The sequence below is a fragment of the Siphateles boraxobius genome, unplaced genomic scaffold (genome assembly GCF_051911475.1).
Source record: "Siphateles boraxobius isolate OS27281-9 unplaced genomic scaffold, OSU_SipBor_1 1, whole genome shotgun sequence".
NCBI classification, from domain to species: Eukaryota; Metazoa; Chordata; class Actinopteri; order Cypriniformes; family Leuciscidae; genus Siphateles; species Siphateles boraxobius.
The window spans coordinates 25,928,039-25,945,652 of NW_027508699.1; the positions used below are offsets into that span (position 1 = coordinate 25,928,039).

At 40.1% G+C, this 17,614-nt stretch overlaps 1 protein-coding gene across 1 annotated transcript; it reads left to right on the forward strand.

Moving 5' to 3' along the window:
• The first annotated feature begins 883 nt into the window (after positions 1–883).
• kiss1ra (KISS1 receptor a) lies at positions 884–16,864 on the forward strand. The gene is made up of 5 exons (XM_077231406.1): positions 884–1,109; positions 2,391–2,515; positions 5,548–5,683; positions 8,800–9,038; positions 15,906–16,864. Exons 1-5 carry the CDS (start codon positions 884–886, stop codon positions 16,278–16,280), a joined length of 1,101 nt encoding a protein of 366 aa, XP_077087521.1. The 3' UTR covers positions 16,281–16,864.
• The last annotated feature ends 750 nt before the right edge of the window (positions 16,865–17,614 follow it).

The window sequence follows — 17,614 nt, forward strand, 5'->3', positions numbered from 1 at the left end:
GGAGTGCACGCACTAGGGGGTCAAAGAACGCTTGAATTTGATTGACTATATATTGCAGGAGTGTTCTTCATCAGTGTTCAGAGGGACCACTGTGCTCTTATTTGAGCAGTCAGACCATGATTGTGGGCTTATTCTCACAGAACTTAGGTCTGATTGAATTGCTCGTTCATAGTCTGAATTTGGCTCAATTTGCACAAAAAGTGCATGTATACCAATTTGTAAGGAGGAAAAACATGAGCTCAACAAAGGAGATCCTACATGGCAATTTGCCATGATGCGGAGTGCACAGTCCCAAGAAGCGATGATTGCGTGTTTCCATGATGTGGTCAATAATTTCTAAGGAAGAATTATGTGTTGTCATAGAACAAATTGTACCACATTGATCTCTTTGATTGCACAGGGCTGTGTGCACATTGCAGGGTAAATACCATTTATATTTGACTCTCTCTGCACATAAAACAGTGGAATGAGAGAGAGAGAGAGAGAGAGAGAGAGAGAGAGATAGACCTAAAATTGTTGCTAGGCGACCTGACATCAGTTCCTCATTCTACATTCTCTCACTGTTGCCCACGTGTGTTCAGGCTGTATAAAGCCAATGGGAGCGAAACCACTCTGTTTTTGAGTGGATACTGCTCGCAGGGCTCCTTTTTTAAAGAGCTGAAGAGAAGTCAGACAAATTGCAGTGATCATCTCCCTCAAATAACCGTCAACCTACTAATCTCCCACAGTGACTAGTATGAGGTTTATGACAGTACAACACCAGAATCAGACGGCTTTTTCTTAATATTTCTTGGATTAGTGGGGATGAGGATTTTGTCACTGCTAAAAAGAAAAAACTTTACTTTTTTCATCTTGCTTTAAGGTCTCTCTTAAGTCTAAAATCATGTTTCCTAGTGAAGACTGGAACTCAAGTGAGCTGTTGAACAGCTCGATTGGAAACTCCTCTATGGAGGATATTGAGGACGAGGAGCACCCCTTCCTGACGGATGCTTGGCTGGTGCCCCTCTTCTTCTCCCTCATCATGCTGCTGGGCTTGATCGGGAACTCACTGGTGATATATGTCATCTCCAAGCACAGACAGATGAGGACGGCCACTAACTTTTACATTGGTGAGTTTCAGACAATTCCCTTTTTTTCCTGTACAACCCTTCACCAGCTTAGACAAGCTCTATAAGCATTCACACTTTTAAAAAAGCTTCTAAAGACATTTTTTTTGCTTTGGAATAATATAAGCTATTGTACGTGTATTATTTTTGTTGCTTTCTGGATCTTTTTCAAATTATTTTAATCATTCTTCTTGTTTTTATGCTTGCTTTCTTGTAAACATGATGCTCAGACCTACTTTACTTTGAACTGCCTTCACAATCAATGTACATCTCTGGACAAGCACATTCTGACTGTCTGGAAGAGAGAGTGCCACTCCAGGAACTCTGATTAAAAAATATATATATATAAAAACGACAACCTAGACTAATTAAAAAAAATGTACCTCTACCTACATTTTTTCTTTACCTTTACATAAAATTCAATGCAGTGTCCAGCTAAAATGTCCACTAGTGGCAGTAAAACACCAACAGCTTTGATTTATTTTCACAAAAATTATGCGTAGGGGCAGATTATTGATTAATAAAGACTTATTTCCAAGTGTTTCCTTGTTCACTGAGCATAAACATGATGCTCAGACCTACTTTACTTTGAACTTCATTTTATATATAAGGAGCTATACATAACTTATTATTATCAAAAATTAAGTAATTAATAAGATTATTTAGTACTCTATACAAGCACAGTGAGATGAATCTAATTTTGCACAGGAATTGCTGTGACAGGAAACAAATTGAAGTTCAAACTCTTATTGACATTATATTTGTGGTAAATTATTCATTAGCCACAGGATGGTGTGTTGTCATGTAACAAATAATTATTACATTATCTCAAGGAACACTCCATAAGGACCTCTAGAGCAAGATTGCGAGGCTAGGAAATGCCCTAAAATTGCTGTAACTTGAATGACTCAATAAAAAAGTCACAATCACTCAAAGCCTATATGTTAGTATTTTAGTATTTGTAATTTTACTGTATTTGTACTTTTAGTCTTTTTTGCAGTGAAGATTTTTATCAACCATAGCACGACAGGCAGTCAGATTAACATCCATTTTCAGTGTTGCTGAGAGAACTTTGTATTTCATTCACTTGCATGTTCCACCATTTCTGTCTCCAATTATTCTTAAGATTGTTTTAACTTCACAATATTTGAAGAATTGGCAGATTCCCTGAACCCCTTGGAGATAACAATAATACGAACAGTGCCATCTCACATTGCACATTCAATTTTGCATACCTATTCAGATGAGACAGATCATTCATTACTCGTATATTTAATTCCTCAGCTAACTTGGCTGCCACTGACATCATTTTTCTGCTATGCTGCGTGCCGTTCACTGCTACTCTCTACCCCCTGCCTGGCTGGATATTTGGGGACTTCATGTGCAAATTTGTTGCTTTTCTCCAACAGGTAAGAAGAGCACCTAAGGAAACACAGAGTAGTGTTCAAAAACAAGATTCTTTATTCTTTTGTAGTGCAAATGTTTTTCTGCTGCATCATCTCAGAATGTTTTTGAGGACAATGACCACACCGACAAAGCCTCTGTGAAGTACAAAGTAGGAGGAATAAATGTGTAATTTCAATACGGTACCCGGCAGTCAACCACAAATAAATGGATTTATACACTGATTAAGACAATAGTCCCTATTTTTAATAGAAAATCAGTGTTGGGTAGTGAAGCCACACCGTGTTGTAGAGTTGGGGATGGCCGAAGATGGACACAAATGTTCATGACCAAAATGTTTGTCTTGTCTTGTATAGAAATACTTTAGTTGTATACTGCAAAAGTATCTTGCATATCTTTTAATACAAATAAAAAATGTATTATTAGATTGAGTCTGTATAGAGAGCTGTCAAAAATTCAAGATACATTTAGAAACAAACATACAGTAGTTGCTTTGGTATATGGGATGTGTAGAGATTAATCATCGCACATTTTCTGATTTCCTCACCTTATTCACAATCAATGTACATCTCTGGACAAGCACATTCTGACTGTCTGGAAGAGAGAGTGCCACTCCAGGAACTCTGATTAAAAAAAAAAAAAAAAGTATAAAAACGACAACCTAGACTAATTTAAAAAATGTGCCTCTACCTACATTTTTTCTTTACCTTTACATAAAATTCAATACAGTGTCCAGCTAAAATGTCCACTAGTGGCAGTGAAACACCAACAGCTTTGATTTATTTTCACAAAAATTATGCATAGGGGCAGATTATTGATTAATAAAGACTTATTTCCGAGTGTTTCCTTGCACAATAATTTACATTTAATAATTAAATAATTGGCACAATAACCCATAATGTACCATAATGCATGAATTCAAAACTAAATGAAAATATTTTGACGTTTGCATCACTTAACCAGCTCCATATGTGTCAGGTTGTGTGCAGGTAGCTGAAGAAGAGGACACAGGAATAGCAGTATAGTTGATTTATGTACAAATTTAGCTTTCTGGAACATACAGGAAAAAAGGAACAAAAGAACAAAACTCCAGAACTTCAGTAACACAACCATACAAGGACGACGACCAACAAACACTGAGGGAAAACACAAGGCTTAAAAGAACTGGGACTAATGGGATAATTAAGAACACAGGTGAAGAAACTGAACACAAACGAGGAGCGTGAAAAACTAACAGGACTAAACCAAAATCACAAAGACAGTGGGAAACAAGATCACAGAACATAACTAAACACATAGAAAACGTGACAATATGTAGTATAAGGCTTTTCTGGCGTAATAAACTTTCTTGTCAGTCTGAATAAAAGAGCTTGCTAATAAAAGAACCAAGCTAAAATGTAATGGTGCATTCAGCAAATGGGTTTTTTAATCTTATATTTTCTTTTGTTAAGACTATATGTTAGGCTTAGGGAAGGGTTTTAGATTAGGTAGCATGTTTTTTAAACAAACATTAACCTTTTAGGACCACTCACCGGATATTTCATTTCCGAACTGCTGCGATACATACAACAACCAACATAATCATACTTTGCTATAGACTTACGTTCATCTGTTTGCCCTTTTGGTGCCAATAACTGGCCATTTAACTTTGAAAGTGTTGCAAAATGTGGAAGAAGCAGCATGACATAATTTTGCAGAAATGTCGTCACCACATGCACGTTTTCTCAGTGGGGTTGGTAAAAAAAATAGGTAAAAGGAAACGACAGAAAGGAGTCTATACTTTTTTTTAAATTATTTGGCGCTAAAACTATTGTGAACAATGTAACAGACGGGCTTTTAATGCAAGTCGCCAACAATGGGTGAGCTAAATATTTTAATTATAGGCAATGGGGATGCGGGCTAAAAGTGCTGGCACCCCATGTGTTTTGGAGTAACTACTGTAAAATTAGCAACTGTAGATTAGAGCTTGGCAAGTGGTCTCTCTCAGCAGCAATACATATAAGAGTAATCCTCTGTGAACCAAAACAGTTCCATTTATAACAGCCATACAGAATATACATCATAACATAAAACCATCATTGAGTAGAAATGCTCTGAGGAATATCAAGGTGTGTGTGTTTACATTTGGGTATACATGGAGGAAGAATTTCTTTTGTGTGGCATTTCAACATTATGATTCATCCCTAATTTTCATGTAGATAATAGAAGAAGTGAGTCAATCTTTATTCACTGCTTCGTGAGAGACTGCATTGGCCAAAGAGAAAAGTAGGACACGGTATTTTTATAGAATCATTAAAAACATGAGAAAAGAAAAAAGAATATGCAACAAAAGGGATGTCATCCCATTAAACATATGAATAGTTATTTGTTTCATCTATACTTTGAAGTAAATTCACTTACATAAGCAATGTTGCAGTGTAATTGAAAGTCAAATAAATGTTACTGTCTGTACATGAAAATCTACTGAAAGTCTATGCTTAATTCAAAAGTCTTCATTCTTAGTTGTATTTACAGCCTACTGTGGTTTTGGTCTTTCCTAGCCATGAAGCTTTTAGTGTCATAAACACAGGCTTCCTCAGATTGAGACTACGCACACCTTTTTTTGTTTAATCATTAGATACCTTATACAAAAGATGATGGGATGGAACAGCTCTTTGTTCACACCTGTTGCATCAAAGAGCTAAGGGATGGTTAAGCTTGCATAAAACACTCAGCACAATGGTTGACTTTATTCTCTAAAGCCTCTCCTCCAATCTGATTCTTTAAATTTAAGATGAGCAATCAGGCCCTTCAGTTCAATCAATTCACCAGACAAAACCACAACTGAATGGGACTGTTTTTTTCTGTCTAGAATTATTCAAAAAGCGATGAGCTAAAGACTGGCCTATATTGAAAGCATTATGTGTTTTTGATGTGCTAGATTTTAGATTACTTAAATCCATTTTGTATGTTTACTCCAGCTCTCTGGGGCATGTCTGTCTTGCATTTACTGATAATGATATGAACACATGATGACAAAAGATTTGGCAATGTGTAGGTGACCGTACAGGCAACGTGCATCACTCTTACGGCGATGAGTGGAGACCGTTGCTATGTGACTGTGTATCCTCTGAAATCCCTGCACCATCGGACCCCTCGTGTCGCAATGATTGTTAGCATCTGTATCTGGATTGGTAAGCCATTTAGTAGAATTATACACTATATACAAAACATAGCTATAATGTCATTAATATCAATAAAGGTGACACCATCCCTACACTTATATAACAGACAGGCTGTATTCTCGCTATAACTGCAATAATTAGTCCACTTTATTAAATTAAATGAAGGCAGCATTTCAAGCCGCATAAAAAAATTTCTTAGACACAGTGTGGTGTGCAAGCCGTTACAAGTCTTAAAATCTAGCCGCGCAACTATCAAAAACGTCCATCTAGCGTATGTTTGCATTGGAGTTCAATTAAAAAGCAGCACAATGGATCACAAAAACATGTTCTGTATGAAAACAGAATCTCTTTATTCTAGCCTTGATATCGTCTCAGTTACAGTTCTAAGCCTCATTCCCTGAAGGAGGGAACAGAGACATTACGTAGAAAAGACTGAAGTTATATGATCTCACTTGGGAGCCTAATCACATTCAAGTGTTAACAAAACAAGCCAATGGACATTGGTGAGTGAGATTTGCATGGCAAGCCACTCTCTCAGACATAAGGGGTATATAAGCTTGCTGGCAACTCACTCATTCAGGTTTGTGGAAGATCTCTGCGGTAGGTCCTGCCTAGACAGTCAGGGATGGAACCATTACCGATGGAAAGACGTGGGAATCTGCCCAAGGAAAGACACGGGTTTACCGACAGGGAAACCATGCCTTGGAAGAATATGGGGGATCTAGCTCAGTACAGGGGCTGACTACCTAGGCTTGCATCTTGTGTACTGAGCGTGGCATTGGACGCCTCCACTGCGTCCACTGCCGAAGGATGTTTGGAGGAAACTCCATCCAGGGTGTGCCAGGTGGGGTGTGCCAGAGCAAACAGGGCACTTGTAACCACCCCTCCTACTCCAAGACCTACCCCCCTCCACCCTGACCTTGCACAGTGTCTGTGCGAGCAGGCTCACTGGGGGAAACGTATATTTGCATAGGCACCGGGGCTAGCTGTGTGCCAGTGTATCCGTGCAGAGGGTCCCCTCGGTCAGGGAATAGAACAGCTGGCAATGGGAGGACTCTGGAGAGGCAAACAGGGTACCTGCTCCATCTCAGCTGGACCAACTGAGGTTGGAGTCTCAACTCTCCCAGGAGCATGAGAGCCGGTCAACTGCATTATTGAGTTCGCCTGGAATGTAAATGACACGGAGCGACCTGGGCCGCTACTGACTCCAGAGGATATGGCGGGCGAGTTGGGACATGCGACGAGAACGTAGACCACCCTGATGATTTACATACACGCCAATGGCTGTGTTGTCTGTCCGGACCAGCATGTGCTTGCCCTGCAACAACATTCGAAACCGGCGCAGGACCAGCAGTACTGCTAGCAACTCGAAGCAGTTGATGTTCCCACTGCAGTCGAGATCCTGTCCAGGAGAGTCCGTTGCATACATCGTTCTGACCTGTTCTGGAGGCATCTGTTGTGACAACAACGTGCCTGGACACTTGTTCTAAAGGCTTGCTCTCCGGCCCATAGAAAGGCAAGGTCCGACCACGGGCTGAAAGTGTGACGACAGATCGGTATAATGATCACCCGATGTGTGCCATAGCGCCACCATTCCTGAAGCAATCTCATATGCATCAATCCGAGCGGCTGAGGATGCCATGTGCCATAGGAGCATCTTAAATAGTTTCAGTGGAACCGTTATTTTTCCCCTGATTAAATTCAGGCAGTTTAGCACTGACCGTGCACGCTCCTTCGTGAGACGAGCTGTCATGTTGTGCGAGTCCAACTCCATAATGAGAAAAAATATAATCTGCATAGGGGAGATGTTGCTCTCTTTCCCAGTTGACCCTAAAGCCCTAGATGGTTGAGGTGCCTGAGCACCATGTACAACAAGTCTTGAGAGTGAACTAAAATGAGCCAGTCATCAAGATGCAAACATGCGTGTTATGCGAACCCATAGCGGGGCAAGGACAGGCTTCGTGACTTTTGTGAAGACGCAGGGGGACGGGGACAGCCCGAAGGGAAAGACCTTGTACTCGTATGCCTTTGAAAGCAAACCAAAGGAATGGTCTGTGTCAAGGCAAAATCGAGACATTTACGAGTCCTTCAGAATCCTTATTTGAATAACACCCATATTGCATATATAAATCACAAGAATAAACAGTAAAAATACAAATACAAGTTTATTATTTAATAAACATTTTTATTTTTGAATTTTGGCAGGGTAGGCAGTGCCTAGTTTGCCTACCCAGACCGCACGTCACTGCTGTGTATTAACCAAAGGGGTCCTCTGTGGAGCAGAGAAACTAGAATGGGGTATAGCAGAGGGGACTCCACCTTTTTCAAGGCATCGGAGCCTCAATCTTTACATTGCAATGGTCATGTTCCCGCAGTGAGAACATGAATCATCAACGAACACTGCCTCAGCGAGCTTAAAGGACCAGAAATGTAAGGCAGTGCCTGTCAGATAGGGCCAAGAGTGCCCAGGGGTGTAATCACTACACAGCACGTTTGCTTTTTATGGCGAAAACACACGGCTGAGTTTGCAGTCTCTCTAACACAGAATAGCACCATATAAATGAAGGTGACATAACGTCTCCTCACGTGAATGAAGGCAGATTGGCAGAGCACTGACAAACAACCACTCGAATTGCCATGCAAATCTCACTCGCCAATGTCCATTGGCTTGTTTTGTTACCACTTATAGATGATTGGGCTCCCAAGTGAGATCCCATAATGTCGGCCTTTTCGACGTAATGTAGATGTACTGTATATTAGTAAAATGTAACTATACATTTTACAATACAGTATACATATAAATAATTCATAAATATGTTTAAGTTTTGCATGTTCACACAAGGATACCAAATTACATCGATAACGTAACCAGAGGTCCATCCACCTAAAAGTAGCCTCACTTCAAAAGAACAGTTGAGACAATACAGCTCAAAAATCAAACTTTATTTTTACTGAAAAATTAATGTAGGCTAAAAGCTTCAACAAAAATTCAAGCTTCACATTTATGCTTTTAAACAAAAGTGCATGACAGCACTCAACTGCATTTCATCACTCAGAATACTATTTAAAAGATTGAAAATGAACAAGCATTTAAATTCTCATCTTACCCTCTCTTATACAACAAGGTTCCTTCATTCTTTCCATACCAATCTTCCTGTACCAGAGGCTTGAGGACGGCTATTGGTATGGACCAAGAAAATACTGCATGGAGAGGTTTCCATCAAAGGCCACTGAGAAGGCTTTCATCCTCTATCAGTTCATAGCTGTGTATCTACTGCCTGTCATTACCATCTCCTTCTGTTATTCCTTCATGTTGAAGAGAGTGGGACAGGCCTCAGTAGAACCAGTGGATAACAGCCATCAGGTATGACACTCCACTGAATATTTATATAAAAGGCTATACACTCTTTAATCTATAATTCAGGTGTGCTACGAGAGGTTATGAAATATCTTTGTTTCTTTCCTTCTCTTCAACAGTAAAGACAAAGTAGTTGTAGTACTAATCTTTTATTTGGTAAAATAAAAGACAGTGCCTTGCATAAATAAATAAATAAATAAATTACTGTAAATGCTACTTTTAAAGGTGCAGGGAGTGATTTCTGAGAATTGTTGTTGCAAGTGGATCTGACCGAGCACCACAACAAACTTGTAGCCAATCCGCAGTAGGGGGTGTATACACACATGATGGGGGAGTAGAGAGAGAGAGCAAGATTTGAGAGATTTGAAGAAAAGCTGTAGAAAGGGAGATAGTTGAGAGTAGGGCTGTGACGGTATGGGATTTTTCCTAACCGCGGTGCAACAAATCTCGCGGTTTTCGGTTAACCGACCCTAGCCCCCGTATTCATATTGCTTATCAAATTCCTGTAGCATGGCTTTGAACGCTGGCTTCTCAACGGTACGGAATGGTAACTTACCATTTCTTCAACCAAATAACGAGTCACGCTGTCAGTAAGTGCTCGTCACTGATCGCTGCCTCTTTGGTACTTTGCACCTCTCGCAAAGGCCTCGGAGACTCCCAACTGTCGCTGCTGGCCTGAGGTTGTAGCAGAAAAGCATCACGGAAGTTCCGGGAGTCTCCTGCATATTGAAAGCGGCTCCCTGATGCCCGCAAATTAGTTCAAATCTCCCGGAATCTAGAGCTCGCGAGCAAGAGCTCGCACATACTGTGCTCATAACCAACGACGAAAACTTGACAGAGCAGCCATCAAGTGTTAGACAGTATTCTAGGTTAGTATGTGAGGAAGTTTTTTGTCCAATAATTAGAATCTCTGTTTTTTCAGAATTAAGTAGTAGGAAATTACTAGTCATCCATTTTTTTATATTATCTATGCATTACATTAATTGTGTGAATTGGTAAGTTTCGTCAGGGCGTGAAGAAATATAGAGCTGAGTTTCATCTGCATAACAGTGAAAACCAATGCCATGCTTCCTAATGATATAGGGTATAAGGGTAATATGTACAGAGTGAACAGCAACGGTCCTAGTACTGAACCTTGTGGTACGCCATATTGAACTTTTGATCGATAAGACATCTCTTCATTTACTGCTACAAACTGATAACGGTCAGATAAGTATGATTTTAACCATGCTAATGCAATTCCACTAATGTCAACATAATTTTCAAGTCTATTTAAAAGAATGTTATGGTCAATAGTATCAAATGCAGCACTAAGATCGAGTAACAGTAATAGAGAGATACAACCACGATTGGATGATAAGAGCAAATCATGTGTGACTCTGATGAGAGCTGTCTCAGTACTATGGTATGGTCTAAATCCTGACTGAAAATCCTCGCAGATACCATTTCTTTCTAAAAAGGAACATAGTTGTGAGGATACTGCCATTTCTAGTATCTTTGACAGAAAAGGTAGATTCGAGATCGGCCTGTAATTGACTATCAAGTTGCGGGGTTTTTTTTAACAAGAGGTTTAATCATAGCCAGATTAAAAGTTTTTGGTACATATCCTAATGACAAAGATGAATTAATGATATTAAGAAGAGGATCTATGACCTCTGGAAGCATCTCTTTTAACAGCTTAGTCGGTATAGGGTCTAACATGTTGTCGATATAGATGATTTAACAAGTTTAGAAAATTCTTCCTCTCCTATAGCAATGAATGAATCAAATTTGTCGTATTATATCTGCTTTTTATTTGTTGAACATCAATTAATTTTTTACCCTTAAATGGGTTTGGGAGTTTTTTGTATGTACTAATTCAGGGAACAGACAGAATCTCTATATGATGATATCTAGGTGAAAGAGTCTCTATTACCCCTTTTCCACCAAAGCATTTTGAGAGCCGGTTCGGAGCAGGTACCTACTCGCGAACCAGTTCTTTGTGTTTCGACAGCCAAAGAACCGGTTCTCGGCCAGGAAAACTGGTTCCAAAGCAGCACCAACTCTTTGCTGGACTAGAACCAGAGAACTGTTCTTTTACCACGTCATGCTTACGTCGGGGCCGGGTTTAGCCGTCCACACTACTGCGTTTTCGTTTAAAAACGGAGAATTAAAACTAAAACGATCTCCGTCCACACCAGCGTTTTAGCTGCGTATTAGAATTGATCTCCGTCCACATTAAAACGACTGAAAACTCGGATCACGTGACCATTCTCCAACACTGTGCATGCGCGTGCCGGTGTAAACAGGAAACGGATGGACTATTCCTCAGATTTGATGAGGAAGCAAGTAACGTTAGCTACCTCTGCAAAGATTAGAAAATGTTGAAGACCAGAGATTTCTTTTCATGGACCGCCGCTGCACACGGGAATTGTCATAGATCGCTCGAATAATAGTTTGCCTCCGGCGCATGTAGGCAGTTATAGCATTGTAAAATGCAGAATTTGCTTGCACAACAGCTGCTAACAAAGACATCAAAGTCAGTAACGCTTGTAATTCGTTATCCATGTTGCACTCACTAACATCAGCTACGTAGTCCAGGATGTTTTTGTTTGTTTTCTTCCGGTGACGGGACATGTGATGGGTGGCTGACGAATCAGGGAAGGATACGTCATGGGTGATGACACCCAATCATAGAGCCGAGCGTGACCTTCTACGTCATCGTTTCTAAACTCCTCCGTTTTGTCCCGTCTACACTAAAACGCCCTCCGGAGATTCAAAACGAAAAACGGAGCTGCAGCGTTTCTAAACTTCTCCGTTTTGGGTCTTCGTTTTTCCCGTTTTAGTGTGGACGGGAGGTGCAAACGTAGCAAAAGGTCTCCGTTTTTAAACGAAAACGCAGTAGTGTGGACGGGGCCTTAGATGTGTTCTAAACATCTTTTCTGACCGCAAAGCCAGGAGAAACATTTGCACAAACACGATGTAGTCCGCCATTGTAATTGTTATGCTTGAAGTTGGTGCAAGCGTTTCTAGCTTTTTTTTATTTTAAATTTTTTTTATTGAAAACATTATGTAAGCAAAGAAGAAAACAGTCACAATATAGAACAAATAACCGGAAAGAAAAAAGACACAAGACAGGGGTACATAACTAATCAGAAAAGATTACATATCAAAGGAAAAGATTAAAAGAGTTACATATTTCAATTGTTTTTAAAGCCTTCTTGGTACACGAGTTAGAGATAATCCCAAAGTAATGTTGTACTTGCAAGCGTTTCTAGCTGAGACGTATAGCGACGTACACAGTGATGTAACGATGTCGTTCGCTGGGCGCTCTAGTCAGTGGAAAAACAAACCGGTTCTGAGAAGGTTCGCAAGTTGAACCAACTCCGAACCAACTTTTAACCAGCACCAGTTCCGAACCAGTTCTTTTTTGATGGTAAAGGGTTATATGTGATGGGAAATAGTTTATCTGACCTCAGTGACGTGAGACTGCTAGCAGACGGTCGGTTTAGCCAGTAGATCTGCTTCCTGACCTGAGCCCCAGATTGTCATGTTTGAGCTCTAAGACTATGTGCCATATTAATAGAGAGAAGAGCAACACCAACCCAGGAGGGATGAATAATATCTCTTTCCACAGGTCAGGTCTGCCTCAAAAACGTTTCCAATTGTCTATGAATTCTATGTTATTTTGCGGACACCACTTAGACAGCCAGCCATTGAGTGAGGAGAGTCTACTAAGTACCTCATCACTCCTGCGAACAGGAAGGGGGCCAGAGCAAATTACAGTGCCTGACATCGTACTTGCAAGTTCACATACTCCTTTAACGTTAATTTTGGTGATCCCGACTGGCAAAGTCGAACATCATTAGTGCCGACGTGAATAATAATCTTAGAGAATTTACAACTAGCATTAGCCAGCACTTTTAAATTTGCTTTGATGTCAGGCGCTCTGGCTCCCAGCAAACATGACTATGGTGGCTGGTGTCTCTATTTTCGTGTAATAGAATCGCCAATAACTAGGGTACATTCAACAGGATTCTCAGTGGGTGTTTCACTGAGAGGGGAGAACCTGTTTAATGTTGTTATCGGAACGGAAGAGCAGTGTTTTGTCCTGCGACTACAGCGTCTCGCGGTCACCCAATTGCCCTGCTGCATGGGCTCTACAGCCGGAAACCGAACAATGTACAGAGTTCACTAAGCTAGTCACATCAAAGCAGTATCTAAAGCCCTTGCACTCTTACTATCCTCGATTAAAGTTTGGATGCGTGTCTCTAGTTCTGAAATCTTCTCCGTCAGCCTGACTGTCTCCCTGCATTTATCACATGAAAATCCAAATGCTGTAATGCTGACAGAGAATGCTATACCAAGTGACACGAAGTGCAAGTGACAATAAAGGCCCGTTCACACCGGGACGAATTTCGCGCGCGATATTCGCCGACGTTTAACGCCTCGTGATTAAACAAAGGGCACCAATGTGAGTGTGCACACCGACGCGAAAAACGGCAACCGTAAAAGCGTCATTTTTTTAAAAACGCCTCGGGTTTGTTTTTTTGGTTTGACGCGCCGCGTCAAAAACTATCTGACCAATGAGATTGGCGCTTTTGCTCACGTGTCTGGAGCATCTGAAGTTACAGCAAACACAACTTGGGGGCGCTCAAACACAAAACGGTCTTGCCGAGCACATATACGTAACGGCGAAGAAGATATACGCCAAGTAGCGTCTACACACTGCCGGGAAGAAGACGAGGAAGATGCAAGCCAAGATAAATGTAGAGCTGCTGGTCTCGTTGGTGTCAGAACATAAGCTTTGACATCCCACCTTCATGTTTTTGCCCATCGAAATGAGTCCCAGCTGCTACTACAGGTAACGCGAGTCACCAAACAACACTTACAACTGCGCTTGGTAAGGAGTCATTCACACAGCTCGTGTTCTTGGTTCAAAAAACCCTTGAGAGCACAACAAAATGGAACAGAATCCAGGGGTCTGGATACTTCTGTTTTACATTAAGCACCATCTCATGTCAGGGAATGAATTTGCATGTTCACTCAGCTCATCGTCAGCGAAAATCGCTTGAGTCTGAACACAAAAAACGTGTTGAAAAACGCTAGCGAATAACGGGCTGATATTCGTCCCAGTGTGTACGGCCCTTAACAGAAGACATCACTCACCGTGTTTGTTGACTGATTCTAGTTACCTTAGTTGCTTGATAGACTCGTAAAAGGCGCGAACGTGCGAGAGCAAAAAAAGAAAGAAAGACGGCAAGCACAGATGGCAGGTTAACAGGCTAGCGAGATACTAGCGTGTTGTGCTAGCGATAATGATTTAGATAAAAGCTAGCGATGTCAGATTAATGAGAAAAGCAATATTAGACAATTTCTAATATATGTTGATGAATAAGTTAAATTGAGCAAATATGAACAGCAAGGAATGATAGTAAATAGAGGTTCAAACAGAAAACTATACAGAGCTTACAGACGCAGACCAGCAGCAAGGCAGAAATCAGCAATCGATCAAACAGGAGCAATTCGATCAAGACCAAAGAGTATATAATCCTTACTTTTAATATTTTGTAAAGGTAATTTTCACAGCAAACAGCATTCTCACAAGTCATCTGACGTAAGTGTGGTCAGTTTCACATAGGCAGTGGCTGATATCTCTCATAACGTTTGTATGTAAAGGTTCCCTGTAAAGAAACTGGTTTCCAAAGCACCATAAACATTATGTCTAAAGATAGATGAGACATAACCAGTCATATATTAAATAGCTTATTTTTTGACAGAATCATATGTTGAAATATATGGACATTTATAAATAGATTTTATCATTTTGTTTTATTGTTTTCACCAACTGCTGAGCCGATTGATGTATGCTGCCTTCAAAAACATATTTGTGACAGGGTTTAGATTTGCACCTGTGCTTCCAATATTCAAGTAGTGCCACTGAGATGTGCTGTATTTTCCAATATTTTGCACAGTCACCTTTTCCCTTTGATAAGAAAACCAGTCACTAGTTTTAATCACCAGACTTCGCTGTAGATATAGTGACTCTTTGAGAAGGGGGGAAATGTTAGCTTTGCCACATATTCGCTTTGAATTTCAGCCTAAAAGCTCCTAAAAGCTCTATCTTGTCTGAGAAAAAGACTTTTCCCCACATTACGGCTGAGTGACCTCTCACTCACTCAAAGTTCCTGAGTCACCATACTGCTTTTTAGCTTGCAGATGTTTAACCGACATGTCTTAAAATACTTTTTCGTGTATAGTGAGTTTTGAGGAATGAAACTCTATAGTTGGTGTGTGGTTAAGTGTGGCATTCGTCTCCATATAATTGAATAACCTGATTGAAAATATAATGTGGAATAACCTTTTTCTAATTAATGCTTTTGTTTCTTATTATCTTCTTTGCCACTTGATCTTCACTTAAAATTATTTGCAATGGCCTATACGGTCCATTTTCATAGCCGACAAATTCACAACATGTAATAATGAATAATGATTCAACTGTGGAACCTTTATCCAGAAAATATGCTAGCTATTTTAGTAATTCAGGTCAAACTCAATAGTTTTTACACCAGAAATTGTGTTTTATTTATTAAAACTGCAACAGTTTCATATTTTGCAAGAATATAGGAAGGTCAGTGACAAATAAGGATATCAATAATATGGTGTAACCATCAGGTGGAAAGCAATAAAGAAAATGTCACTACACATTAAATACACATTTTGGTGTTACTCTGTGTGATCTAAGTTGCCTAGCCTTCTTATGTTTGTCATACAGTTATACAGAAATTTCTCTTTATATATAAAAGATAATAGATTATTTTTCACATAACAAGTGAAAGCACATATCAGACTCATTTCCCTTCTATAATCTTGTCAAAACATTGTTTGTTTCAGGTCCACCTGCTCTCAGAGAGAACCATCTCCATTAGGAGTAAGATTTCCAAAATGGTAGTGGTCATTGTTGTCCTCTTCACCATTTGTTGGGGTCCCATTCAGATCTTTGTCCTGTTCCAGTCTTTCTACCCCAACTTCAAGGCCAACTACGCAACATATAAGATCAAGACGTGGGCTAACTGCATGTCCTATGCCAACTCTTCTATCAACCCTATTGTCTATGGTTTTATGGGCGCTAGCTTCCGCAAGTCTTTCAGGAAGACCTTCCCCTTCCTCTTCAGACACAAAGTGAGGGACAGCAGTGTTGCCTCCCGCACTGCCAATGCAGAAATAAAGTTTGTAGCAACGGAGGAAAGCAACACTGAGAGGAAATGAGAGCAAATTACATCTAAACCATGAATTCACATGTCAACTAGTTGCTGAAGCTCAGGCTTCCTCTGCATTAACAAGAGTAATATTCAGTTCACTGAGCTGTGAAAAAATATTTTAATGTGGTGCGAAAGGGCATTTAGAGAGCAAAGAACTGCAAAAGTGCACATTAATTATTACTGTTATAATTACAGCTGGAGTTAAATAGTATAATTTGATGTTTATATCCTTTGTGCAACCAACATCCAAACCAAAAGGTTCAACTCTTATTGGTGGCCCTGCTGTGCTAAGAGATCTTGCATTTTCAAAATTTGTGGATGGAAAGCTCATTTTACAGTGCGTAAGTTTGAGCATGGGGAGCCAAACGGAAGTTCTGCCAGCGGAGATGTGTAGGAGCTTGCCTGAGAGGATGTTGACTAAATCAAACATGGCAACTGTTGACTCATCCATTGTGTTTGACACATACACGACACCTCCCTGTGCACACTTCCTCTCGAAACATCTACTCCAAACTGCTCTTAATCGGTTATATTTATATATTCTGAACATTCTACGGCATGGATCAACCTAAAGAGGTGTACCGGTATAGACTCTCTCAAAGCACACCACTTCTCAAGACTGAGTGAATACCAAGGCCATTGAGATTATCATGTGATGGACACTGGGGATTGGCAAACATGTGTGAACAGAATTGAGATGGATGGAATGATATCATTAATGTGATAATAAATGTAAAATTTTGATTTAAAACTAAAGGGCCGTTAACACAAAACTTGCATTTAAAAACACGGGATGTCACGCAGCAAAAGACAATTTTTCAAGTAGGGGGCCATTCCCACAGAATGCATTTTTGCATTTAAAAAAGCAAGAACGAGGGCAGTGGAAAGAAAAATTTGCAAGGTCAAGAGATCTTTTTTTAAATGTTTTTTAAAAGTTGAACATCTTTTAACTTGAATGCAGCATTCATAGTTAGCAGTTAGCAGCACTCACTAGTTGCAGGAGCAGCATTTAAACACATCCATCTTGTGCATGTTTACAAAGAAAACAATGGGAAAAAATGCTTTCTGTGTGAACAGCCAATATAGCCTAAAGTATACTTCGGCTGTCCGCCTTCCATGGTGGTCGGCGCACTATCCTCATGAAGCCAAAATTTTCTGTCAGAGCGGATGGTGCACATACAACAGCTTGAAAACAATGTCCCGAATGCGTCTTACTACCCTCACAGCCAAAGGAGTATACTTTAAAAGGCTTGTGCACTGAACTGAAAATGAAGTATATGTGGGCCATAAGTTATCCATAGGCTTTATCTTCACACATCATCTTAAAAAAAGTGAAAAAGC